This window comes from Vipera berus, assembly GCF_964194415.1.
Source record: "Vipera berus genome assembly, chromosome: 7".
In the NCBI taxonomy this organism is placed as follows: Eukaryota; Metazoa; Chordata; class Lepidosauria; order Squamata; family Viperidae; genus Vipera; species Vipera berus.
In genome coordinates this window covers 16,413,661-16,441,243 of record NC_138209.1, presented here as the reverse complement: position 1 = coordinate 16,441,243, position 27,583 = coordinate 16,413,661, and the positions used below count along the sequence as shown (strand labels likewise).

Below are 27,583 nucleotides of genomic sequence, written 5' to 3'. Positions count from 1 at the left end.
TTGTCATATGTTCCAATCATTTTGGAATGGGTAAGCATGAGGAGAGACATTGTGAGGTCCCATGTTGGACAAGAAGCAGGGAAAATAAATACAGTGTGCTTTTTACTTGCAAAAAGGTTGATCCCACAAATATCTGGATTTTACAAAGTCTAGGGCAGTGTTTCTCAACTTTGACAAATTTACGTGGACCTCAACCTCCATTGAAGCATGCTGGCTGGGGAATTCTGGGAGTTGATGTCCACATATCTGAAAGTAATAAGATTGAGAAACACTGGTCTACAGTGATAACCTTTGAAAGCTGATGTCTACCCATCCATTAAGATTTGTTTTCTTTCCACCACCATTCCTGGTCTCCTTCTCATCACTATTTCCGATTACCTCCCACATTAAGGAAAGATTCCCATATGAACTCACAATAATTATAGCATGATCAGCTTTGAATTTCTATAATTGGATTTTCCTCCATATGCTAGGCACTTGGAAACTGAGAGAAAGCCTTTTCAGTTATGGCACACCTTCCTAAATATGTTCATCTTGGCACCTAATCTGTTTAATTTTAGGTAGCATGTCAACATTATCCATCTTTTCTGAGAATATGGTAAATAAAGTGGATTTTTAATAGCAATTTTCTTCACTGATTTATCAGTTTGTATTTTATAGCAATGTTAATGTTGTTCTTACCATCTGTTCCTATGGTTAGAAGCTGCTTTTAATGGAAAGGTGAGATTACTATGAATGAATATTTGTCTTTCTGGCAGCCTTTGATGCTGTAGATCAAATGATTTAGGTAATATAGAGTTGAATTCAGAAAACCAAAGTGCTCTCAAATATTTCTTAAGAACATCAAAAACCAAAAACATCTGGAAGCAAAACTCAAAATTTTGAGGTTCATTTTCCTTCTCTTTAGCTGAAGAGAACTGTTTAGGGTTAGGATCGGTAAAAATCACTTTCTAACATTCCTTTATTTCCCCCCAGCTATGAAATGTCATGGTTATTCTAGCTCTGAATACACAGTAAATTGTTTCTGAATTGTGAGCAGAGGAGAAGTGTAAAACTTCCCTTTTTAGAAGAAAAGCAGGATATAAGAATGACAATAAATTAATGCATAATTATGTACAGTATTTATATATTTATAACTCTAGTTATAACAGTGAAATGGTGCTGAGTTTTATTTAGCTAAGCTGTTAAAAGAATAAAAGAAGACGACTATTAAATGCTTAATTTAGCTGTCAACTGACCCAGGTTGCCCAGACAGCTGTGATTTTGGTCACCCTATCTCAAAACTCTCCCTGGGAAAATCCTTTTTTCCCCTTGTGAATGAGGACAAAAGTGGGCATGCCTCCTGAGTCATTATCATCTTCCTTCTTGGAATTTTCTTCCAGGTTGAACAAGAACTGCAGACAACAATAATTCCTCTTACACTAGCACAGACAATATTGAATTATGATCTGGAATTATGATGATCCGAGGAATATATTCTGCATGCCATTGCAAGCCCTTTCATCACAGCCCCAATGCAACAAGAAATTCTGCTGCCATATTCTGGATTGAGTTATCAGGGAAGAGTGTTCCAGTGGCCAATCACGATGCAAAACTATTGGCCAAATGATACTAGAAAGCCTTAAAGGGTTGTGGTTGTTTCAGAAATTTTAGAGAAATAAAATCAAGGGTCTTTCTCTTGAATTCAGTATTTTTGTTTTCAGAAACTGCTTAATTGCTGAAGACAAATGTAGAATTGTTATGTACAAAAGTATTTTCTTAAAGAAACCTGCATATGGTTTTAATGTAAGGAATAAACAAAAATCTCATTAAAATAAAGAGTCCCTTGAGTTCTATATTTCCCCTTGGAGACATAAATGAAGGATAAGAAAAAGAGATTATTGCTTTAAGAATGATCTTATCTCCAGTGAGAAGTTTCCTTAAGCCAGAGACACCCGTTTCAGCCTCATATGCAAATTTCATCAATGAACTGTAGAGAGATGATGTGCCTGACCTCATGAAAGATCCAAACTCTTCTTCCAAATGATATTTGAAGGGTGAATTGTATGGAACTGTTATTCTGTAATCCATAAAATCCCAATGCTAATCCATTAAAGGTGCCAGAAGAATTTAAAAATAATCATTGTAGTGTTGCCACACAAGCTCCATCCCTTTTGTATGTGCATTGCAACATCACAAGCCTATATGGAAGGAATGGAACTTGTGCCACAAAACTCATTTTATCATTATGACAAAACTACTGTGGTTTAGCCTTACGAGTGGGTGCGGCATTAATGCCTATGATAAATTGTAGATTCCTTCTAATCTCACAGTCATAATGTAGCCTATATGGATATAAAGCTCAGCACAGCCTCATTTCTTAATAATGTTTGGAATTAAGTTTTAACTGTATTAAGAACATTTGGAATAGCAAGTTTAGGGCATTCGCTGCATACCTTCTTTCAGTCCTTAGGAAAGAAAGACTTAGGAAGAAATGAATTTGGGTGGTGAGAATAAATGGCCCAGATAGATATGAAATAAGATTTTGAAATTAATTATAAGAAATCTTCCCATGAGAAGCAACTGTTGTTTTGAACTCTGGAAAAATACATTATAGGATGAGACTTTGAATATTGGACACTAGAAGAAATGTGAAGGAGTTAAAGATTACAATTAAAGGAGAAGGACATTTAAATTCAGCTTGCTGACAAAGAATGGAACAAATAGGAGGTGCATGTTTTAGTGGCATGGTGGGTGTAATATGTTAATTTATAAAACATGTATGCCTAATCATTAAAATAAAACCTATTTGGATAATATTTCTTTAGGAAATATATATCTAAGCAAGGACCAATATGTTTTTAAAACACCATTAGGTGTTTTTTTAATGATTTTTAAATGGATATTTAAAAGCTGGGTGGATAAATAAGTACAATGTAAATATTAAAGATAACGTGACTGGTTTTTCATTTGACTATCAAATAGAAAACATAATTTCATTTATAATGTGTATCATCATATTCTAGTGCAGACAGTCTAGATTCCAGATATTAATATTATTCCCCATAACATGAGATACAATTTAAGAAACACAGATGTTTTGTTAAAAAAAAGATTAATTCCAAGCTGGATACAAGACTCAAGACCCAAATGAGATCATAGCATTACCTTAAATGTTTCAAATGCTTAATTAAATATTTAAAAAATATTCTAAATTTCTAAGACATGACCTTTGTTTTTTCTTTAGGCGATTTCTATACAAACATGCCCTTTATATTTTTTTATAAATATAAATATTTTTTTCATCCCAGCATTTTTCTTAGAGCAACCCCCCAAAAAAAGAGCAATTCATATCCCATCAATAGCTGAGCTCTATTTTTTAAAAAATGGCACTTGCAAAGGAGATACCTGTAATTCAAATGGTGGGGTACTGCTGAAACCACACAAGAGTGTGCAAAAAAAGGAATAGCAATACATCTGAACACAGAGAAGTCTGTGACAGATAAGAAGATGGGAGAAGTACAATCCAAAAATAATAGAACTCTGGGAAGCATCTCAGTGAAAACAAATCAAATGTAAAGTTTTGCTATAACAGTGCATTTTAAGAGGATTTGCTGTGATTGCATTATTTTTCATGATTATAAATAAACTATAGATATATGCTGTAAAACTAAACCTCAGTTCCTTATCACTATCTTTACATTTTCACATTTTCAATACAAAGGCAGAGAAATTAGAGAGGTCCCATAGTTTAAATGAAACTCAGGTGCAAAAAGAATTGAGAATCCTTCCCCAAACCATCTGTTCCCTTCAATTATTATTGTTTAAAATGAAAAAAGGCATTTATTTAAATTAATATATAGTCCTTATATAATGTAATGCCAGTAAAAATGATAGCTTTAGCCACTTATCACTTGTACATTTAGCTATAAGCAGAATATATCACAATCCATCAGAAATAATGGGGAGCTTGAGTTAATAAACACTTAGAGATTAATTATTTCAACAGGACTATGTATTAAATAGGGACGCGGTGGCTCAGTGGGTTAGGACGCTGAGCTTGTCGATCAGAAGGTCGGCAGTTTGGCAGGTCAAATCCCGAGTGCTGCATAACAGAGTGAGTGCCTGTTACTCGTCCCAGCTTCTGCCAACCTAGCAGTTCGAAAGCATGTAAAAATGCAAGTAGAAAAATAGGGACCACTACGGTGGGAATGTAACAGCGTTCCGTGCGCCTTTGGTGTCTAGTCATGCCGGCCACATGACCACGAAGACGTCCTCAGACAAGTGCTGGCTCTTCGGCTTTGAAACGGAGATGAGCACCGGCCCCTAGAGTCGGAAACAACTAGCATGCATGCATGCACCTTTACCTTTATGTATTAAATATTTATTGGATTTACTTAGGTAAACACATTGGATTTGTAAAGCTAGCTAAAAATGTTAGTTGAGACTGTAAACAAAGTAGATCTATTTTTAAGTATGTCTAAATCTGGCCCAATCTATTCTATTTTACTCCAGCATTCATCCTTAAAAAAGCATTCATCCTTATATCCTATATAATCCTTGCCATAAACTTAAATTAACCTAGGCTGAGAACTGGTGATTGCAAAGTAACCGAATCAACTTTATAGATGAAGGAAGATTTACTCAAGGAAAATTGGTTAGTGTCTGAGGCACCACATGTTTATTGTTTATTATTAATTTATTTGTTTTCTTGTTTTCAAAAGAATAACCTGGAAAATTAAAATGATGAAGATATACAGGTAGTCCTCAACTTGCCCCATTTTACAACTTTTCTTGTCACATTTGTTAAGTGAATCACTGCAGTTGTTAAATTAGTAACATGGTTGTTAAGTGAATCTGGTTTCCCCATTGACTTTGCTTGTCAGAAGATCGCAAAAGGTGGTCACATGACCCCGGGACACTGTGACCATCATAAATATAAGTCATTTGTCAAGCATCTGAATATTAATCATGTGACCATAAGGATGTTGCAGTGCTCATAAGTGGGGAAAATGGTCATAAGTCACTTTTTCAGTGCCTTTATAACTTTAAATGGTCACAAAGTGAACTGTTGTAAGTCAAGGACTACCTAGTAATGGTTTACAAATGGTGATGCAAGCTGCTCTGGGTATTCTATTCAAAATTTTGAAGACTTTTTGTTTTAAGGTAAACCTTTTTTCAACCCTGTGTTTATGAAATGAAATAAAGCCAAATAAAGCCAATATTTTCCAAATATTGGAAAAGATTCACTAAATTTACCAAGGTGGTTGGCCTTGGGATCCTTGGTGATTGATTGCCAGTTCAGATTTGGAAATATCAGCTCCAGGCAAAGAAGGAGATGACAAACAAATGGAAGAAATACCACAACAAAACCAAATAAATTCTTCAGTGGAATTTTGATTCAGGCTGCACAACCTTTCAGTTCTGTTTCCCCAATTTATTAAAACAGCATTTCTGTCCACTAGCTCAGCTGATCTTTTACTTCTGCTACTGCAAAGACAAGACCACTAGGAATATTCTTGCCCTTAGATTAAAAACAGAATTCATGTGTGGTTGACAGTTACCTCATTTATAATGATCCAGTGACAGTCAAAAGCAACCAAATTGGCTTCCACAACCTGAAATAGAAAAGAAAACAGCCATCAGTCATCTTATTTATACCCAAAGCCAATGACTGTTAAATAGCTGCTTCCCACAAAGGACAACAGGGGCTCAGGTGTGGGGATGGAGACAGGAAACATAGCAGAGGCGTTAAAACAAAATAATTATGAAAAGACTCACTTTGCCCATTCTGTGGAAATAGAATGGCTTTTTTTTGCATGAACAGTCCCAAAACATTTGGATTGATGTTTGGTTTGTTAATTAAACTGTGGGATTAGAGAATGAGCAAAGTAATTCCCATCCATCCATCCATCCATCCATCCATCCATCCATCCATATGATTTAAGTCTTAATGTTTGATGATAAATTTAAAACACACTAAAATATTCAAGATGCACAATGTCTACGGAGATTCTCAGTCATCCAAGTCATGGTTATCCCAGGGTGCTTTTTTCATGAGGCAACTGGACTTTTTTTGTTTTTTTCTTTGTAGATGTTTTGCTTCTCATCCAAGAAGCTTCTTCAGCTCTGACTGGATGGTGGGGAACTGCAGGATTTATATTCCTTGTACACAGCTGGACATTTGCATTCTTTTAGACAGTCGTTGAAGCCCCTGGAGGCTTATCTGTGTCCTCAGGGTCACCTGAGTGGTGCAAATGGTTGTGGAGCCTTCTTGGAACTGTTGAAAGGACTGTGTTGTAGACTGAAGATAGATGATGTCAGATTCCTCCCCCTCTGTTGAGAGAGGGCTGTTCAGTTTTGACATAGATGGCCTCTTTGACCTCTCTTTCAAACCATAGATGGTCAAAGAGGCCATCTATGTCAAAATTGAACAGCCTTCTCTCAACAGAGGGGAAGGCATAAAAGAATGCAAATGACCAACTTTGGGTCAAGCAGCACAATTTTTAAAAAAATTGATTTTCCACTGTAGCTCCAGTAGAAGCATGTTTGGTTAATAAATGCCCTTCCTTGAATTGAGCTTAGGGAAAAACCTATCCTCTGCATTGGAGCAATATAAGGCACCAAGGGAAGAGACCATTCTTTAAATAACATCAGATTCTTAAGAGTGACTTAGCAATAGGGAACACCCCATTTTTGTGAGGAAAGCCTAACACTGCTCCTGTAATTTCAGCAGTAGCAACAATTGAACTGGCATTGTGAATCCATCTGGCAGATATATATTAGTTTTTCCTAAACTCAGAGGAATTCATTTCAGAACACTAAAAAACAAGGAAAAGAGAAGCTGTCGTTACCTAAGCAAACCAATGAAGATTGAGGCTAAGCAGGGTTTTTTCCCCCCTAGGTCACAAAATGGAAATAGGTGGTGGTGGTGGTAATAGTTTAAAAAAATGCTTAAGCAATTTTGAGAAATTTAAGTTTAGTTCTACTTAAAGCGTCATCCACCTATCTACCAAAACTCTTGAAGAACATGTCATTGGCATTGAATAGACAATAACAAATGTTTTGTATAAAATAGTTTGCATTATCTAAACACCTTTAAATAGGAATCATATTCCACGAATTTAATGCCAGTATGAACATTAGTTAAAGTTTATCCATAAATTCTCCAAAGGATATCTTTTAGCAACATTCAGTCCAATAAAGTGTATGCCCAAATTGGTAACCTCAATGGCTTATATACCCTCTCTTAAGCATTAAGAGCAGTGAGATATATAGATGTTAAATTATGTCATATCCCATATGCAGAGTTGCTCATGATTTCCATAAACACCCTGGTAAGGAGGTATGTGTCTATTTTTACACAAAGCATACTCTGCATGATAAAATTATTCCCATGGTGCCTCCTAGCAGTCAATATACCTTTACATGCCAGGGACATATTGTGAGCTGAATAGATGGTGAAAATGTTTTGGACAAATTTGGTTGGAGAAAAGGATGGTTTAAGCCTAGACTGGCTAATGTCTGAATGATCAGGAACTATCACTTTTTGCTTTGACACTGGTCATTTAAGGCTATCCAGTAACATCCAGTGATTTGGTAATGAAAGGCGAACAAGCAAATATGTTAGGTTAAGATGGGAGTATGAGGGCTGTGAAGAAAAACACTCCATTCTTAGCTGGTTTTTGAAAAAATAATAATCCTGAAACTGTCTTTGTTTAGGTCAGAGGTCCCAAACTTTGCAACTTTAAAACTTGTGGAGTCCCAAAATTCCTCAGCCAGCATGCCAGCTTTGCTTCTGCTCTACCATAAAAATCCTTTCCAAAAAGAAAATAATCATTTTCCACCCAGATTCTCACTTTTATTCTGAACTCTAATATTTTCCATAAAGAGCAAATAACCACAATACATAAATGAAGTACACCATCAAAATTTTGGATATTTTTTATTTTAAATGCATCGTTGCTGGAATCAACATGGGTTTACTAGCTCGGTGTATTCCTGAACCTTCCTTCAAGATTCCCATTTTGCACTTTTAAATCCCCTCACTGGAAAAAAAATTAGGAATCTGGAGCAACAAGAGGGAGATTAAATTTTGTATGCTACATTTAAGCTGTGTGAATTGCCCCCACATCCTACTTTAATTTTCTCATGAAGGAGCAATAGGAAATAGATGAAACGTGGCGTTCCTGAGTTCAGGTATTTCTGGCTATCCTAATATAATGAAATATAAAGGGCTGTTCAAACTAAACAAAATACGTAGATGGGGAAACTAGAGAATGGTGGAATGATGTAAAACAGAAATAACTTAACCAAGCACCGCTAGCACCTGAATCCACTGTTTCTTAAATACTTAGACTTTTTAGTAGTAAAAAACCCAAAACCATGACCAGCACAGAGTCACAAATATCAAGCAACTAAGTCAGAAAAAACAACTGCTTTGACAAAAAGAAATTGGAAGTCTAATTCAATCAATTAAATGATTTGCACGTCCATCCAATTAAAAAGTATTTGAACAAAACTTCCACTCTTGTTTCCTTCCTTCTCTTCATGATGACAATTTGATAAAAGCAAGGGCTTTCATTCTTCAGCTGTTGTGAAAACCCAGTTTGCATATTTATTATTATATCAAAAGGAATGTAATTTGTTTTGTACAATAGATTGTAATTCATTCTGGTTTTTTTAGTCTAACCAGATCCAATTAGTTGTGAAGAATAGTCCCTCCCCAATCTTCCAGTTTACCTGACTCAGGTGTATCACTATACCCTCCCCTGAGAGGGAAGAGACTAAATAGGATAATGATCATGAGATAATAAGAGAATCTGAGAATATTTTTCATTGCTAAATTTGCTTGGGTATATAAAGATTGGAAAGTGAATGTATGTACGACCACAATTGAACCCAAAATTTCTGTTGTTAAGTGACACATTGCTAAATGAGCTTCGTCCCATTTTACAAGTTTTCTTGCCACAGTTGTTAAATGAACCACTGCAGTTGTTAAGTGAATCTGGCTTGCCCATTGACTTTGCTTGTGAGAAGATTGCAAAAGGTGATCACATGAACCCGGTTCACTGCGACCATCATAAATACATGCCAGGAGCCAAGCATCTGAATTTTGATCACGTAATGATGGGGATGCTGCAATGGTCGTAAGTGTGAAAAACCTTCATAAGTCACTTTTTTCCAGTGCCTTTGTAACTTCAAATGGTCACTAAATGAACTGTTGTTAGTCAAAGACTACCTGTATATATATATTTTAAAAAACCTAATTATTAAGAGGTAAAAATAGTAATTAGGGCAAGAAAAGAATGGGACGACAGAGAATGAGGTGGCTGGATGGAGTCACTAAAGCAGTAGGTGTGAGCCTAAATGGACTCCAGAAGATGGTAGAGGACAGGAAGGCCTGGAGGAACGCTGTCCATGGGGTCGCGATGGATCGGACACGACTTCGCAGCTAACAACAACAAAAATAGTAATTACTCAGAAGAAAGCAGCTATACTATATAGTATACAAGAAGTCTGAAATAACTTCAGGAGTAATAAAACAGATGCTCCTGTGTCACTTTAACACATTGGTTGTTTCGGACAGAACATGAGGGATGGCCTATTATAAACAGCCAGAATATCAGAATTAGCATTTAGATAGGTAAAAGGTAAAGTTTCCCCCGCACATGCGTGCTAGTCGTTTCCGACTCTAGGGGCCGGTGCTCATCTCCGTTTCAAAGCCAAAGAGCCAGCACTTGTCCGAGGACATCTCCGTGGTCATGTGGCCGGCATGACTAGACGCCAAAGGCGCATGGAACGCTGTTACCTTCCCACCGTAGTGGTCCCTATTTTTCTACTTGCATTTTGACGTGCTTTCGAACTGCTAGGTTGGCAGAAGCTGGGACGAGTAACAGGCGCTCACTCTGTTACGCGGCACTCGGAATTCGACCCGCCAAACTGCCGACCTTCCGATCGACAAGCTCAGCGTCCTAACCCACTGAGCCACCGCGTCCCTTAGCATTTAGATAGATCGATCTAAATCATTCCAGTAATTTGGGCAACCAATCTGTCAGGTAGGTTGATATTATTTAGCACAAATGTTGTTGTTGTTAAGATTGTGGCCATGACATTGAAACACGCCCCCCCCAGTTTTTAGCTATGGGACCTAACCAAGTGATTTGGGACCAGTCACCTACTGTCAACTACCTTACCCATAAAACTGGTGTGGGAAGATTTGGAGGAAGGAATACTATATAAGCTACTTCAAGTTCTTGAAGGACAGGCTAAATGTAAATCTACTAAATAAATGATAAAATTATATTCTGTTTGGCAATTGTAGAGACCCAAGACTGAGAAATTCTGGGCAAGTAGTTCTACATTTATGACCACAGCCTGTGCTCAAAATCCAGTTGTAAGTAATTACAATCATAAGTCGAGACACCCACATGAACAGACCTTTTTTATTTTGATATTTTTCATGGTGGTCATTAAATGAATCACTGCAGTCATTAAAGCAAATCCATTGTGTTTTTTTGCTGAAAACTGGCAAAAAAAAGACCATCAGAAGCTGGCAAAAATGTTACAAACTGTAGGCATGTGGCATAAAGGCAAGCTAGTTGCTAAGTGCCTAAAATGCAGTGTGTGTGTATCTCTCTGTGTGTGAGTGTGAGTGTGGGTGTGTGTGTGTGAGTGGGTGCAACATTTTATGATAACTAGAAGTGCTGTGTAGACCCTAAAGTACTCATTCTGAGATTATTGTAACTCTGAAAGGTCATAAAATGAGAGGTCATAAGTATGGAACTACCCGTATAGGGCAATCCTACATAGGTGGTTACAGAGGTCCCACTGAGCAGTTGTGTTTAGGATTCCTAAACAGTAATTACCTCATTCACTTATTCTAGCAAGCCATGGTTTCCTTAATTGTGGTGTACTAAAGAAAAATAGTGGTAAAATTGCAGCATGGTAGCTTAGTGGTGCAGATGCTTGCTGCCCACTCAGAAGGTTGAGAGATCAATCCTAGGTAGCAGCAGATGTTTTTCTCTCAGGGCGCAAAGAAAAAATGTCTGCTGCGAACTCTGCATAGGTATCAGGAAGGGCATCCGGCCAGTAAATGCTCGGTTCCATTCAATTGCCCTGACTCTACCCTGAATTAAAGAGATTACAGGATTGTAAAAATGGAGTTTTTTAAATACTTAGTAACATTAATTTTAATAAAACTGTGCTAAATCATAAAACCATGACTGAGTTCATATAGTACAACTTTAGGTGCATTAGGTACAACCACACAATAGTATAATGGATAAAGTCAGATGTCATATTCATGCCATCCTTCTTCCCCTTACATGAAGTAATTCAGAGCTTCTCATTTTGTAATTCAATCTTTTCTGATCATCCAAGCAGAATTTATTTTCAGTGACATACTATTCTCAAACAACTATGATACCTTTAAAGGTGATAGACTTTGTTTAATAAGGGGCAAACACATAACTGTTCAGCTACATGGCTGAATCCATTATCTCATGATCAATGGTACATACAGTAACCAAACTTTTGCGTGACAACCTTCCATAGATTCGTCAATTGATTCATGTGAAGTTACCATGAAAGTTATTTATGGAGTGCATGGGTGTGGGAGTGGGTTCTAGTAGGGACCTTGTGCAATCTTCCTCAAAGTAGGACTATCACATGGGGATTACACAAATCTGAATGACTACCAAACAGCAGTACTGTATCTCTTTGCTGGCATCAGTTGATCCTTTTGTGGCTTACTCAGTCTCGCATTTCATCTCCTGAATATAGTATTGGCTCCTGCCCCATCTCTACACTGGCAGAAGATAATCCTCACTTGACATATGTCACAAGTCTTGTAAACCCTCAGAATGGCTCTATTGTTGACATTGCAGTTGCACAGAATTTTAAACTGCATGAACACAACTAAGAGCTCTGGATTCTGTTTCTTTTTACATTTACATTTCGGGATAACATTCCTGTCTTTTTTTTTTAAAGTGTGTGTGTGTGTGGTGCAGGGGAAAGGAACGTTACATTTTGAATGTTTTAAACAAAAAACTAGAGACCAGGTTCACTTTTGCATTGGGTGACTCTAGGGTTTTTGCAACCTGGAAATTGGAAAAAAAATGAATGAGAAAATTAATGCTGGGTATAAGAAGAATTGGGTACAGGCAGATGGAACTTGTAGGAGGTGGGAGCGGGTGGGAGAAGGCCAAAGAAATGGTAGCTAATGTGTCATCTCAGGAGCGTTCAAAGTGGTCACTGGGGAATCTTCTGAATGTACATTATCTATATTCAGTTCTTTTATTGCTTTCCTGATTTTAATACTGGAAGCCTTCCAAAGTTTTATGGAGTTCCTGAAGACTCTAAACTGTACAAACCAATAAATAAGTCAGGGTGGGAAACTGCAAAGGGTGCATAAGCGGGGCAGATAATGGAGATCGTTGCAGCTATGTTAGAGGGGAAAGATTTTGGAATAGAACTGTTACCAGACTTCCCACTTTACCTAATGCTATGATGGAAACAGACAGTGGCGTAGCGTGGGGGGTGCAGGGGGGGCCGGCTGCACTGGGCGCAACATCTGGGGGGGGCGCGCTCGCACTGAGCTGCTCGGTAGCCACCGAGGCTCTGTGTCATTTCTGTCCGCGCCGCGGGCTGCGAAGAGGCGGGGCGGGGCCAGGCCGCCGACATACACGCCGCCCAGTGACAGGCGGCGCACGCGGGCCCAACCAGGAGAGGCCCCCTGCTACAGAGGCCCTCCCCCTCTCCCGGCCCCCGCCCCCTTCCGTGTCTCCTTCATCCGCTCCGGGAGAGCGAGCCAGAAAGGGTAGTGGACGGACGGACGGGCGTGCGGGAGGGCGGCGGCAGGGTGACTTTGGATTCCAGTTCCGCGAAGGAAGAAACTGGGGTCCCTTCTTTCTCAACGCACCGGACTGCTCCAGAATAAGAGCCTTCCTTAAAAGTCGCCCGGTTCGGCTCCGTGATAGCCGGCGAGCTTGAATGCAGCGGCTCTTGCAGGTCGGAGCCCCGCCCAGCCGCCCTCGAGAGGGACCCGGAAGCATCCCGCATGCACGCGACTCTTCTTGGAAAGTCTATGCCGCTGCGGGGCGCGTCTTTTCAGCAGTGCCGTGACGTCACCGCCCGCCCGCCCCTCTATTTCCGCTTCCGGTTGCCTTGCCCCGCCCCGGGTGCTGACAACCCACGCTACGCCACTGGAAACAGATTCAGAAGCTAGCAAAATCACTGAAAAACATGACTCTGTTGTGATGGTTTGGTGTCTCTGCTGACAGGGTCATAGTGCTGCTAAAATTAAAGCTTCTATTTGTTTTTGTGTTTTTTTTAATCCCAGACTCCTGATTTTATAGGGATGAGGCAATGAGGGATGCTTGGGGTTTTACAGAACAAAAGATTATTGGGTAATAATTGTGGATGACATCTATACAGGGCCATGGAGGAGAATCCTTAGCTTGCCAGCTACTGTTGAACTGTAACTCCAGCATTATTCTTCATTATCACATTAGGCTGAGCTGCTGAGAGTTGTAGTTCAACAACATTTACAAGGCCACACGTACTTTACTCTAGACCTAACTGCTGGGTTCACTCATTACACTAATCCGTAATTGGATCTGTTATTGATTTCAACATTCTGCAATATATCAATCTAATATTATACTGTAGAATTGTTGTTTTTTAACTACAATATATGACTTAGGGTGGCATATAACAAATCAGTTATATATGATATGTATCCAGGCAATACTTGATTGATAGGGTTGCTGGTGCAGTAGCTATTTAGTGGAAAAGAAGGAAAAGCAATAGGTTCCACATGCTGGCAAAACCATTTAAGGCAGTGCTGTTAGGAAGATGGAGATCTACTGTATGTGGCAAATCCAATTGCTTCACAATTCTAGCTTTGTGAAGGTTAACAGTTTCCTCCAGTGACAAACAGCAGGCAATGCAGAACAAAGGAAGTTTAATATAATGCCTCCCCTACTGTATTTTCATAAGGCTGTGCAAGGCAAAGAGAGCAGCAACGACAAGATTTATAAATATATAGCGCGCGCGCGCACACACACACACACACACACAAAATCCTTTCCATTGTAAGAATATACGGCATCCAGTAGTTTTATGACCTGCACCTCAGACGTCTGTACATGCTTGGAATTCATCTGTCTCTATTGCTTCTTTTTGGGATGGCAAGTAGAGCCCTGATTTCATAAAAAAAGGAGGGACAGATTGGAAATTTCCATATTAGACAGAAAGCCTGCAATGATGTTTATGCAACTCACATCCTGAGCTGAAAAAGAGAAGAAATACGGAGCTCAACGATAGACTGCATTCTTTTAATGAAGGCTGGAGAAGCATAATAAACCTGCATTATAAACCACAGGCTTCCATCCTGCAGTGGATTAGCACTATGTCAGTCGAAGAAGGAGTGAATTTTTTTGACTGTATACTTCAGACTGGCGTTGTTCTATTGTGAAGATATGAGTGCCATTTGGCCAGTGAGCACAAAAGTGGATGGAGAAAAAAGGAGAAAAAAAGAAAAATCAGATTATTATCTTTCTAACGGTAGGCTCACTGGGGACATTTTGCAGAGTGCAGAGGAGCCTGTCAAGAAGACAAGGGATGAAAGAAGAAAAGCCATCAGTCAGTGGCAGAAACTCCAGAACTTCTGAATATTTGGAAGCGTCTAACAATTTATCAGTGTTTTCTTCTGTCATTCTTTTTAAATCAGGCTAAAGGGGAAGACAATTTGACACAAGCAGTTCGGCAATGCTGCCACTTTACAAGATTCTCTCCTTTGTAACAAATACGTAAACAAAAGAAAGTTAAAAACTCTCCAATTATTTGAAATGAAGACCTCTCAGTTTAGCAGAACAAAACAATTTTTCCCCCCATGATGGAAGAGTTTGCTGTCATTCTCAATTTCTCTCTCTTTCTGATGTGTCAAGATTAAGAGTGCCTATCATACAGAGTCTACAGCAAAGCCTGAAGCTTAAGTAGCCATGGGAATAGCAAAGGGCATAGGAGGTTAAAATGTAAATACTGTATGGTGGTTTCAACAATATGAGTGAAGCCTTTCACTGATCACATGATCGTGGCCACCAACTTGGTGTTTTTTTTTTCCTCTGACAATGTTCCTGGTCTGAGGGCAACAATTTCTGTTGGCCAAGGACCACTTCACATTCTAGAAGGCATAAAGCACCTGTTTTGCCCCTTAACTCAAATAATAGCTTGTTGCTGTTGTTAAAAAACAAAGAAGGTGACATCTGAATTCCATTCAGTTTTGGGGTATCCTTAGAGAAAAACCAGGATTGCTGAAAGGCCCCATCTGGATACCAAGTCATATTTGTGATCATGACCTATGGAATAGCTACAGTAGATATGAAAAAAAACACAATGCTATTTGGACAACACTTAACAGAACTTTTGCAATTTCTACCTGTAAAATTATTTTGTCAACTTACACTTGGGAAACTAATTGCTAACCTCAGACTAAAAGAACATCTCCTGCAATGACAGAATCCAGAATCCATTGAAACATCCTGCATTATATACACACCAAGCAATTTTCACAAAAATAGAAAGAAAATTCCTGCGTGATCTAATTGGAAAGCTACTTGGCAAAGAAAGCAAGCAAGAGTCAGATTTAAAAAACAGAAGATTTGACCTTTCAGAGCAGGGCTTTTCAACCGGTGGTATGTGTACCACCTGTGGTACATGGGCACCTGGCAGGTGGTACGCGACCATCCTAGCGGGGGAGGGAAATGAGCTGAACCAGCGGCAGCACCGCACAAGCCTGAGCGAGAGACGGCTGGAGCTGCAGGGCTGTCAGGGCTCAGCAGAAGCGCCAGGATCAGTGCTGGGCTCGCTCCAACTCTTTCCTTCGCAGGCAAGGGGGCGGGAGGGGGTAGGAGGCTTCCACCTTCCTCAAATCTGGGGCAAAGCAAAGCAATGGGAACGGGAAGTTGCCAATCACCTGGCCGACAGTGGCGGGCTCGGCTGCACTGGAAGCGCAAGGCAGAGGCGCCCTGAAAATGAACCGGAGGGAAAGCAGAGTGAAAGGGAAATCTGAAACCACCCCCCCAAAAGCCCCCACCTCTGGACACCTTTTCCCCTCATTTCTGAATGCTCTGATGGTCCCCTGTGATGGGTCAGGGGGGGCAGAGAGAGGCGGGGGGGCGCCACCTGCTATGGGGCTTCGACCTGTATTTCATTTTGGACAAGTAAGTGGCAGGGCGTCGTAGTGGCTGTGTGGGATGAGGCTGGGCTGTAAGGGGCGCTTTGTTTTGGGAAGGGGCGAAGCAGCCCTGGCAGTTTTTCAAAACTCCACAGCAGTCATAAAAGGGCCAAGTTTGAAGACGCCTGATCTACAAGGTATCAATCTCATGGTTTCTCATTCTGCCATCTAAAATATTGGGAAAAGGTAGTACTGTATTTTGAAGTGGGCCACTGGTTCTAGTAATCTTGTACCAGTAATCTTGTACAAGTGATCTTATAATGTAGTAATCAATCTAGACTTGCTCATCATGCAAAAATGGTACCAGGTATATCCCACTGTGGACTTTCAGTTGGCTTGGCCCAGAAAAAAGTCTTAATAGAGGCCTTTTAAAAAAAAGTCCTTGATTTGGTTGTGCAGAGAAACAGATTTAAAGTCTTAGACTATTGCAATGTAAACTTTTTTCCAAGTTGTCTTTTACACCTTTATTACATCTCCCTTCCTTCCTGCCTTTTCCTCACAGAAGAGTTTTTTCTCTTTCAATGCTAAATGTCTTTCCTTCTAGATCAGTGGTTTCCAAGCCTTTTCCTTCCTTACCCCAAACTGCTTATCAGGAAGTCCTTTTTATCCAATGTAAGCAAAACACTTAAAGTCCATTTCAATGTCCCTGTGGTGATTGGGTTCCTGTGTTGTTACCCAAAGAAAAATTACTTTTATCCAATTGGGGTGATTTACCCAGGTTTATGAAGCACTGACTGGTCCAAATGCTAGAAAGGAACTATAGTTCTAAGTTTTGAGTCCCATTCTCTCAACAGTTGTTCCATGCTCAGATGAAGCCTCTGAAATAGTTCCTATTGAAGTGATAGTTGGCACTGATACGTCCTTTCTTTACTCCTAAATTCTGTTCTATTCCCATTACCATAACAGAACAGAGTTATTCTAGTCCAACCCCCTACTCAGGCAGGGGTTTTTAGACAAATGGTTGTCCAATCTCTTCTTAAAAAGTTCCAGTGTTGGAGCATCCACAACTTCTGGAGTGAAGTTGTTCCACTGATTAGAAATCACTGCACTTGAATTTGGCTTTAATGTTTTGTTTTGTTTTTCACAATCAAATGAGCCTGTACTTCTGCAGCAAAAATACAATTATTACCATTGTGGAATCCAACACAACTTGTTTTGCAACATAAGATGGCTTCACATAATTCCCAGTTTTAAAAATATGCTGGGCAGAAACAAAACTATGAAGACAGTATCTTCCTTTTGTATTTCCCAGGATGGGAAAGTTCTACATAAACATCCATTCTCCATGACTAATGCCTGCTTGTTCACAAACACAATCTTGCAACAGAAATAACACTGAAAATTTTGATACCAACTGCTAGGAAATGTTACTTATGCTGGTATTGTCAGAAGCTCAGTGGGCTAGTTGTTGTCACCATTCTGTGCTCCTATTATATTCTTCTACTTTCTCCCTAAATAAAAATAAGTTGCCAGAACTGAGATTTACACACTAATTTGGTGATCAATTCAGCTCAAGAAAAACAAGAGGAGTCTAGCAGTACTATATCTAAGTGGCAAGCAATTTTCTTTCCTTTCCCATCAACATGAGGTCAAAGGAAAAATTGAATCACATTTTGGCCTCCAGAAAGACAAAGTAAAGGAGAAAATGCTTAAGAATCATAGAGGATACACAAATCAACACACCAACAAAGGCTGGTTTAACAGATTTAATACCAAGAAAGAAACAGAATCAAAAACAGGAGGGAAGATTGGATAGTCTGTTGCAAAGTTAAGAACTGGAAGAAATTATTTCATTCCCCTGAAGGCCTTATTCCTGGATACTCAGAATGAGCCTTGCCCTTTTTCTTTTCACAATTGCTGTTGTATTAAACGGTTGTCATGTAACTTCACTGTCTGTATCATAGTTTCCTGCTGCATCCACTGCAAGTCCCCATCTGATGTCTTTGCTTCTAGCACTTGAGCTTCTCAAGAAAAAAATCAGTCATAAATTTATAAAGCACACTCTTGCACACCAGAAATTAATGTTCCTAAAGCTGTTGCTATACTCACAAACCTATTGTCACAACAGTCACTGTACTGTATGACTTACTGCACATGCTATTAAGAAACAGTGATTAATATAACTTCCCAGTTGCATTATTGGAAAGCAGCAATTAACTAGGAAGCCTACATAAGCACACCAAAAGAAAGAAAGGAAAAATATGAGAATCCAAGATTTAGTAATGCAATCTTTTTTGGTGATATATTCTGCTGCCTTAAAAAGAATTATGCTTCTGAACTGTTGATATTGATGGTTGTTTCTTTAGTTCATTTTCATTTCTCCTTGGTCTGTTTTTTTTCCTGCCCAAGTGTAAAATCTGACATTTTCCACAACTGAACAACATTTTGTTAGCTAGGATGTTCATTTTGAATCTTGAACTTCTAGCGTGTTAGCAGTTTTCCAGCTTTGTGTGATCTACATGTTTATAAGCATCCTTTCTATTCCTTCATGTTGAAAAGTATTGGCCTAGAACAGAACCGAGATATCCCAATGCATACTTCCCTCCAGATGGACATAGTTCCTTTAAGAACCACATATGCTTATGGTTGCTTAGCCAACTGTGAATTCATTAACTACTATATTATTTCAATTTAACAAGAAGAGACTAGTCTATCAAATACTTTACCAACATCTACATACATTACATACATAGTTTTCTGTTGGTTCACTACTCTAGTAACATTGTTAAAGACACCAATAAGATTTCTCTGGCATGACCTCAATCCATTCAAGTTCCTGGTAATCATCATGTTTATTTCTAACAGCTTGCAAACCCACTGTTGTTGTTCACTCTAGGATTCTCTAAGGTATTTATGTCAAGCTGATTGGTCTAAATTATATAGATCCACTTTTTCAGCTTTCTAAATACTGGAATAACATTGGCTCTTTTTTCCAGTCTTTTGGCACTTTTTCCATGTGCCAGTATTTCTGGGGGGAAAAAAATCAGCCAGTCTTTGAGATGACATCCTCCAATTCCTTTAACACCCTGGAATGTAATACATTGGTCCAAGAGACTTGAATTTGTTCAGAAGAAATAGATGTTTTCTCACCAATTCTTTAGCTATTTTGATCTACTTTTCCCTTATGCTTCCCACACTGCCACTTCTAACAATATGGACTGTTTTTTTTCTTCTTCTGTGAAAAGACAGATGCAAGGTAGAAATGAAACAATTCAATTTTCTTCCTGTTGGCTATCACCATCTTGCCTTCCTCTCCAATCATTGGGCCAACTGTTTCCTTCTTTTTTCTCTTGTTACAGACAAAATCAAAGACTTTTTTTTTGGGGGGGGAGGAGATTGGCATTTATAGCAAGTCTTAGCATGCTGACTCTTAGCCCTCCTAACTCCATCCTTATAGATTTGGGCTACTTTCCTGATATTCCGCTTTTGTTATATGCTGTCTTTCCATTTTTAAAACTTGTCCTTTTCGTTTCTTAATTTATCAGAGAGCTATTAATGCAACAATGGGGGGGGTGTCTTATCAGGTATCTCCCTTTTTTTCTCTCTGAAATATTGTTTTGGGGCCTTAATTATCTCATTTTTCAGAGTTTCTCGACATTCCTGAACTGCTTTCTCAGCAGAATTTCCATCCATGAAATTCTTCCTGCTTTTGTGGAAGCAGCTCTCTTGAAATCTAGATCACTAATATGGGTAACCTATAGTACACATCCCTAACAATGCTGTGTTTGTTTCTTTTCACATTATTCACACAGAGACTTTTCTGCATTTCCATACCAGTGTAGTCATACTTTATCTATAATGTGTCTCCACAACCCCTTTTGTTGGGTCTGTTTCTTTTGAATAAATCATATCCTTCCAATAATGTATTCCAGTCATCATATCCAACCCACCAAGTTTCAGTGATACCTATATTATTATATTTGCAATCATTTACTTGGACTTCAAATGGTTCTATTTGATGCCCATATTCTATGCATTGGTGTACAGGTACTGTGTATAAGCCTTTTAGTGATGCCACTCTAACGTTTCCCTGTCGTATCCTTGGGCAGCCTTTCTTTCTTCCTTGCCCTTCCTTCTTGTAAAGTTTCCTGCCTTTGATCTTACATTTTTGGTGTGTGTTTTTAGGTAATAATCCCTTCCTGTACATATTTAAAGCCCTCCAGATGATTTTAGCATCAATCGTAGCAATCCTTGTGAGATGTACAATAGGTCATCTTTTTCTCCCAAATCCCTTCCTGTAGTTAGTGAAGACTGTGGTCCAGAAATCAAAAGTTTTCTTAGTTATTCTTTTCACTGAGTCATCAGTTCAACTCCAGAATCTTCTGCTTCTTCCTTTGGCCATGAGCATCAGTTGGAATTTTGGTGAAAACACCAACTGTGCTTGAAACTCTTTGGCCTCCCTGCCTAACCTTTCTTAGTCTTTAGACATAATTCTTAGACTTTTTCTGGCAACTAGCACTGGTTCAGGTTTTTGTTGCCAAGAACTTGTAACTTTAGATCACTAGAAGGTTCCCACCACATGCTGCAGCATAGTTGTAACTATTTCTCATTTTATTTGAATTGGTGTTTTCCACCAGTGCTCAATACCAATATGCAATGAGAAGGAATGATAGAATCTGAACTTTGGAAATTCTAGTATAAACTACAGATAATCACTGCAGGTAGTAATTTAGATATTCTGTGTACTAGTTTTCTAAATATTACAAAATGAATTTTGCAAGTTTGAACACATGAAAGTATGATTCAAAGTACTGTACATTTCTAAATATATACTTTGAGCAAAATTATATTTGGAAATACATAATTTGAGGCAACACAGTGTTAACACATATCTAAAAAACAACACAATGTTAACAAAACATGTGTATATATTTCTGAAGTAACCCTATACTCTATCATTTGTATAAAAACTACAATGTACAGATTATGCCTTTATTTACATATAACTACATCCACTGTCACATAGAAGAAAGACTATCAAAAAAGAGAGAAAGAAATCAAGTGAAAATACTGTGATTCTCCCAACCATAACTGTCATTTTGCATAGAGAGGAAAGTAAATGAGCAGAACAATGAGATAACATTTGGAAGAAGAATTGCTAACTTCTGTCACTACTCAACTTGTCATAGAAAGAGAGGGAAGGGGTAGAAAGTGTAGGGTGGAAACAGAATTTTAAGAAGCCATTCATGGACCGTGAGAGCCAGTGGTGGGATTCAAATACCTGAACAACCGGTTCTATTATGTGATGCAGGCCTGGGCCTCCGATGCCTAGAACGGACTTCCAGAAGTGGCAACATGCACTTCCAGTGGGCCGTTCTAGGTCTGGGAAACCTCCTCCAGGCCTCCGATGCCTAGAACAGACTTCCAGAAGTGGCATCAATGCACTTCTGGTGGGCCGTTCTAGGCCTGGGAGGTCTTCGAGGCCTAGACTGGACTTCCATAAGCCAGCCAGTTCTCCGAATTCAGGTAAATTTAGCTACCGGTTCTCCTGAACTGGTGCGAACCGGCTGAATCCCACAACTGGTGAGAGCCTATAAGAATGCCAAGGTCACTAATGCAGTTGTCTGACAAAGAAGAGGACTGTTCTCATAACAATCCAAAGAGCTACAACTGCACAACATTTCAAAGCCTTGAAGATTCCATTTTTTTGTGTCCGCTATTTGGATGGTTGACATTAGCACAATCATACAGGCAAACTTCTATTATTAGAGCCAATAAAAGTAGTTTTAGTATTTCTGCAGAGTTGATTTCCTGGCTTGATTTATCTAGTAGAGTTTCCCCACTTACCATTGTTCAAAGAAGCAGAATTAAAAAAACCCACGAAGGCAAGATAATATAGGATGAATAGTCTCATATGTCACAAGAACAGATGATGAGAACAAGCAACTAATGTAATGATTATGTAGCTGAGCTATACATCATGAAGCCATAGCTGGGAGCTAATTTTATCAGGAGCCAACCAAAATAACACAAAAGAGTGTGCAGTTTCTGAGTTGCCTGAAATGCTTCATAAAGTCAAATACTAAAAACAAAGCAAAACAAAACTAGGGATGTGGAAAATCAGAAAGAATTCCAAGCATGAAGATAGATAAGGCCAACTGTAGTCTTCCTTCAAAGTTACTCTTAGAAGGAAACTCTTGACTGGAAAAGAGTTAGTGTCTGATGTTGTTTGTGTAGATTACACCCAATCATCACAGATAGTGAAAAAGATTACCCGAAGGATGAAAACTCAAAAATTCCAAGGCACATAGGTGCCTTGATTTAGCAGACAGAGGAAATAAAATAACAGTGCAGTCTTTGTATCACCAATGCTTTGGGAGTACCTTTTCTATTAAATTCACAGATGTCTCTATTTCAGTAAATCTGTTGTGTTAGATTACAGTCATCAGAAGTCTTTTTCCGCTCGGGTTCCAATGAACTCCCAGCTTACTATATGGTCAATAACTCAGGTGTCTTTTGAGGAGTGAAAAGCACTGCATTAAGGGGAAGGTGAGCATAGCAGTAGTTTATTGACTGTCAAAGTCATCTCTGAATTTCATAGAGCACCAATATTTTGATGAAACATCAACTATCAGCCTCCAGAGTGTGTGTGGAGTTTTTTTTTTTTTTTAAGCAGGAACTGAGGTCTAGCAGGAACTCAGCTGTGCAGTTTACTTAAACATCAGCAAAAAGTGATCCAAAGAAATCTATGTAAACATCTCTTCCTCCCTCAATTTTCCATCCTTTGGTATGGAGCCATTTTATATCCTTTCATCCTCTCTCACTCTCAGAACCAACGCTAAAAACATTACTAGGAAGCAAATGTTTCTGATTCTGATTCACCAAAAAGTGTGTTACCCATTCAGACAGTTGTACACTTAGGATTATAATTCAATTTTGGGATGATCTTTTACTTTCTCAAAAGCCTATAATGACATTTCAGACTTTGTTCAACACATCTGTAGGCAGATTATATAAAGCACACTTTTTTTGCAACTGAATATAGCAACACAGGTCTGAAATCACAGGATTAACTCACCAGCTCTCTAGAATAGAGTACTTGAACCTAAGCTTTTATTGCACAGTTTTAAAAGTACTAACTGAAGGATGAGTGCAAAGCACTGTATTATTAAGGTAAAGTTGCCAGGTGAAATGTGCTCATTCAGCTTGCGATCGCATCCCGTGAAATCCTTCCTAAAGACAGATTTGACATAATATTGTAGAGTTCTAAAATTCATTTTTAGGAAGCCAGGCATTTTGATCTAGGCATGATCCACTAGTCTAAGAGCGAATGCGTCAGACAGATAATTTCCCTGCAAATTATGCTTTGTATAGGATGCCAACAATATCAGCAGCAGAAATAAAGGATGAGTTGAGCAGTAGCTTTTCTGGTTCACATAGTACTTGTCTGCTTAAACCAAATATTTCAGGGACATGCTCAGTTTTAGTACTATGTTTTTAAAAGTGGTCAACTCACTTTGGTTTACATGTTGAGCCTGAAGCCAATTAAAACTATATTCTGGATTCATGAAATTCTATCCACCAGTGGAACAGCTTGCCTTCAGAAATTGTGGGCGCTCCATCACTGGAGGTTTTTAAGAAGAGGCTAGACAGTCACTTGTCTGAAATGGTATAGGTTCTCCTGCTTGAGCAGGGGGCTGGACTAGAAGACCTCCAAGGTCCCTTCCAGCTCTATTCTATTCTATTCTATTCTATTCTATTCTATTCTATTCTATTCTATTCTATTCTATTCTATTCTATTCTATTCTATTCTATTCTATTCTATTCTATTCTATTCTATTCTATTCTATTCTATTCTATTCTATTCTATTCTATTCTATTCTATTCTATTCTATTCTATTCTATTCCCTTAGAAAGGTTATCAACCTATTTATATGGAAAAACAAAACAAAAGAAAAGGACTAGTTCTATACTCATATGACATATTGGCATTCTCCTGAGTATGTGGAGTTTATAGGAAAAGGCTACTATAGAGCTGGAGGAAAGACAAAATTATAGTGGTTCTTCTTTTCCTCACTACTAACAGTAACAGAGTTGGAAGGGACATTGGAGATCATTAGTCCTACCCCTGCTCTCACAGGAGACCTATATTATTTCTGATAAATGGCTAACCAGTCTTTTCTTAAAAGCCTCTTCTTAAACACCACAACTTTTGAAAGCAATTTGTTCCACTGGTTAATTGTTCTCAATTTTAGGCATTTTCTCCTTAGTTCTAGGTGGGTTTTCTTCTTGATTACTTTCCATCCATTGTTTCTTGTCCTGCCTACAGGTGCTTTGGCAAATAAGTTGGCCCCCTTTTTCTGGTGACAGAACTTCAGGTATTGGAAGACTGAAATAACGTCACCCCTGGTCTTTCTTTTCATTACTACTGGTACTTCCCATGATCTTGATTCTATCTCTGTTAATACAACCTGGGACTGTGTTGGCTTTTGTTATGGTAGATAATTAAGATATTGGACACCAAGTATGTCAAGTAGACGTCAACTACAGAAGCTCATTGGATGATTGGGGGCCAGTAACCATCTCTTAATTGTATCACTATCACCAGTGCTTTTTTTGTAAAAGAAAAAGGTGCCGGAACTCACACATGTCATACAACCCGCTTTGCCTACCCTACAAGGTTCCATCCAAAAAAAGGTGCCGGAACTCCGTTCTGAGCGTTCTATGAGAAAAAAAGCCCTGACTATCACTAACGTGATAAAGAAAAACAGGATAAATTTTTATCCTGCCTTCATTTTTCTTCTGTTAAAAAAATGCAGTGAACATACATAACACTCCTTCCTTCGCTTATTTTTCCCACAACAACAAACTTGTGAGATGGGTTGGGCTGAGAAAGAGTGCCTGGCTTAAGGCTGTATTGAATTTGTCTAGCCCTGCTCTTTCTATCACTGTCCTTGATCCACCTCTACAGCTTTTTTTTTTTTGCAAGGGAAGTTTAACTGAAGTAGTTCTATTCAAGACTGTTTGTGAAGTCTTCACTGGGTTTAAGAAGTTTAGTGAGTCAAAAGTATCCTCTTCCTCTCCCATTTTGTAAGGAAACCATCAATTTGAATAACAGGAAGCCAGAATGATAGAAACACGAAAACAAATAGCCAGGTGATTGCTACTTGTTTTGTGCTTGAGTTGCCATAGGGGGAAAACAGGAGGAAGAAGGAGTATTATGTATGTTCACCATCTTGAGGTATTTATGAGGATAAACATCAAATCAATAAATAAATGTGTTGCTCTTTGAAAAGAGGCTGTGCCTCATCTATGCCTTGCCTTTATACAAACAGCAAGTAACCACATATTCCACATGATTGATTTAAAATCTATTTGGTATTTTAAATCCAGGAAAAATATTTTTCTTTTTAAATATGGTAACTGTTAATCTAGTATTTTTTAAAAAAAACTTAAATAAATCCCTTAGGGGAGTTTAATTTTAGCACCAGATTAAGACCTGATTATTACACTCTTTCTGAATGCAATTTAGCAGATTTTTGTTTACTTATTAGTGTTGATTTTATAGTAGTAATAAGAGTGTTTTTGTATCTGGATTTCTTAAAAAATATGCATGGCATCATGTTCTTAGTTTATGAAAACATAAAGTCTTCTTTTCCAACAGCTTCCCTGTATAATCTGAGCTTGCAACATGCTGTACCTCTGAGACAAAATTCATTCTACCAGGTTATTCTATTATTATGCTAAATTCATCTTGAAATGCTGTATCAGATCACTACTATAATCTACTCCCATTTTTAATCCGCAAACCAAATCCATTTGTTTAAGCACTGCTTAGTAAAACACCAATAATGAAAAACTATTTGCATATCACATCCTGCGATTGTACATACTTATTGAATACTCTACCATGATTAATTTAGTAATTCTGATGTTGAAAGTTTAGAAAATACAAACCCTATTTAATCTGCATTTATAGAAATACCTGACTGTGTTGAATATTCTTTTTTTTTACTATGGAAATAATTTTAGAACTTCTTGACAATGAAGGGAACAAAGTAGATTAAGATCAGCTCTAGACAGAGCAATGCCACTTGAAAATTGTAGTGGCTGTAATGAAATATGAGCAGTGGTGCCATTTAATCACCCTTCTTTTCTCACCCTTCTCTCTCTGCTCAGTCTTAAATTTAATCACAAGGACTTACATCTTCACTATGCATTCACTAATGGAAAGGCTTCTTTCATTGTGATCTAGAGTCTGGCAGCATCAAAATAGAAAATAATAACACTGATAATGATAAATCTCCACATTGACAAAATTTCCATCTGTCAATTTATGCAGGCAACCCACCTTGGACCCGCACATACAGTATATACTACACCATTACGCTACAGCATCCTAGGTTCTTGAGAAGACATAGGAAGAATGGTTACAGGTATTGGGTATGGCTAGTCTAGAGAAAAGAAGGACTAGGGGGGACATGATAGCAGTGTTCCAGTATTTGAGAGGTTGCCACAAAAAAGAGGGGGGTCAACTTATTTTCCAAAGTACCAGAAGGCAAGACAAGAAACAATGCATGGAAATTAATCAAGGAGAGAAGCAATCTGGAATTAAGGAGAAACTTCATAACAGTGAGAACAATTAGCCAAAGGAACAGCTTGCATTCAGAAGTTGTGGGTGCTTCATCACCGGAGGTTTTTAAGAGGAGACTGGGCAGTCATTTGTCTCAAATGGTATAGGGCAGGGCTGTCAAACTGCCGGCCCATGGGCTGGATGCATCATGCCGAAACCGCACCCACCCCATTGCCGGCAATGGGAAAAAAGTCACGATATGTCACGACATGTCACGTGACATTGCGAGTTTGACACACCTGGTATAGGGTCTTCTGCTTGAGCAGGGGGTTGGACTAGAAGATGTCCAAGGTTCCTTCCGGCTCTATTCTGATTGATGGGTTGACTTGATGTATATGAAGGCCAACACCAGCTACAGAACTGGTAGCTATGATTTCACATTATTGCATATACAGTGATAAGGTTAATAATGAGAATAGAAAAGAGCGTATGTTCATGTATGCTGATGATACCCAGCTTCTTCTATTACTCCTTGCCTTCTAATACTAATGAAGCAATCAGCATGCTTGAATATTACTGAAGTTTTGTAATAGGCAGAATAACGGAAAACAGGCTGAAATTATAGCTAAACAAGAGAGAGATGTTGTTAGAAAAAAAGAAAAAAAGGACTTTTCTGATCTCTTGCAGCTGAGGTTTATAATAATAATAATAATAATAATAATAACAACAACAACAACAACAACAACAACAACAACAACAACAACAACAATAATAATAATAATAATAATAATAATAATAATAATAATAATAATAGTTGGAAGGGACCTTGGAGGTCATCTAGTCCAACCCCC

At 38.5% G+C, this 27,583-nt stretch overlaps 1 protein-coding gene across 2 annotated transcripts in view; it reads right to left on the bottom strand.

Annotated features, from left to right (window-relative positions):
• GRID2 (glutamate ionotropic receptor delta type subunit 2) overlaps positions 1–27,583 on the bottom strand; it is a 1,115,417-nt gene that overhangs the window by 411,466 nt on the left and 676,368 nt on the right. For both annotated transcript variants that reach the window (XM_081332056.1, XM_081332057.1), the window contains exon 5: positions 5,544–5,597. In XM_081332056.1, the coding sequence (XP_081188182.1) occupies positions 5,544–5,597 (54 nt within the window). The remainder of the gene's footprint in view (positions 1–5,543; positions 5,598–27,583) is intronic.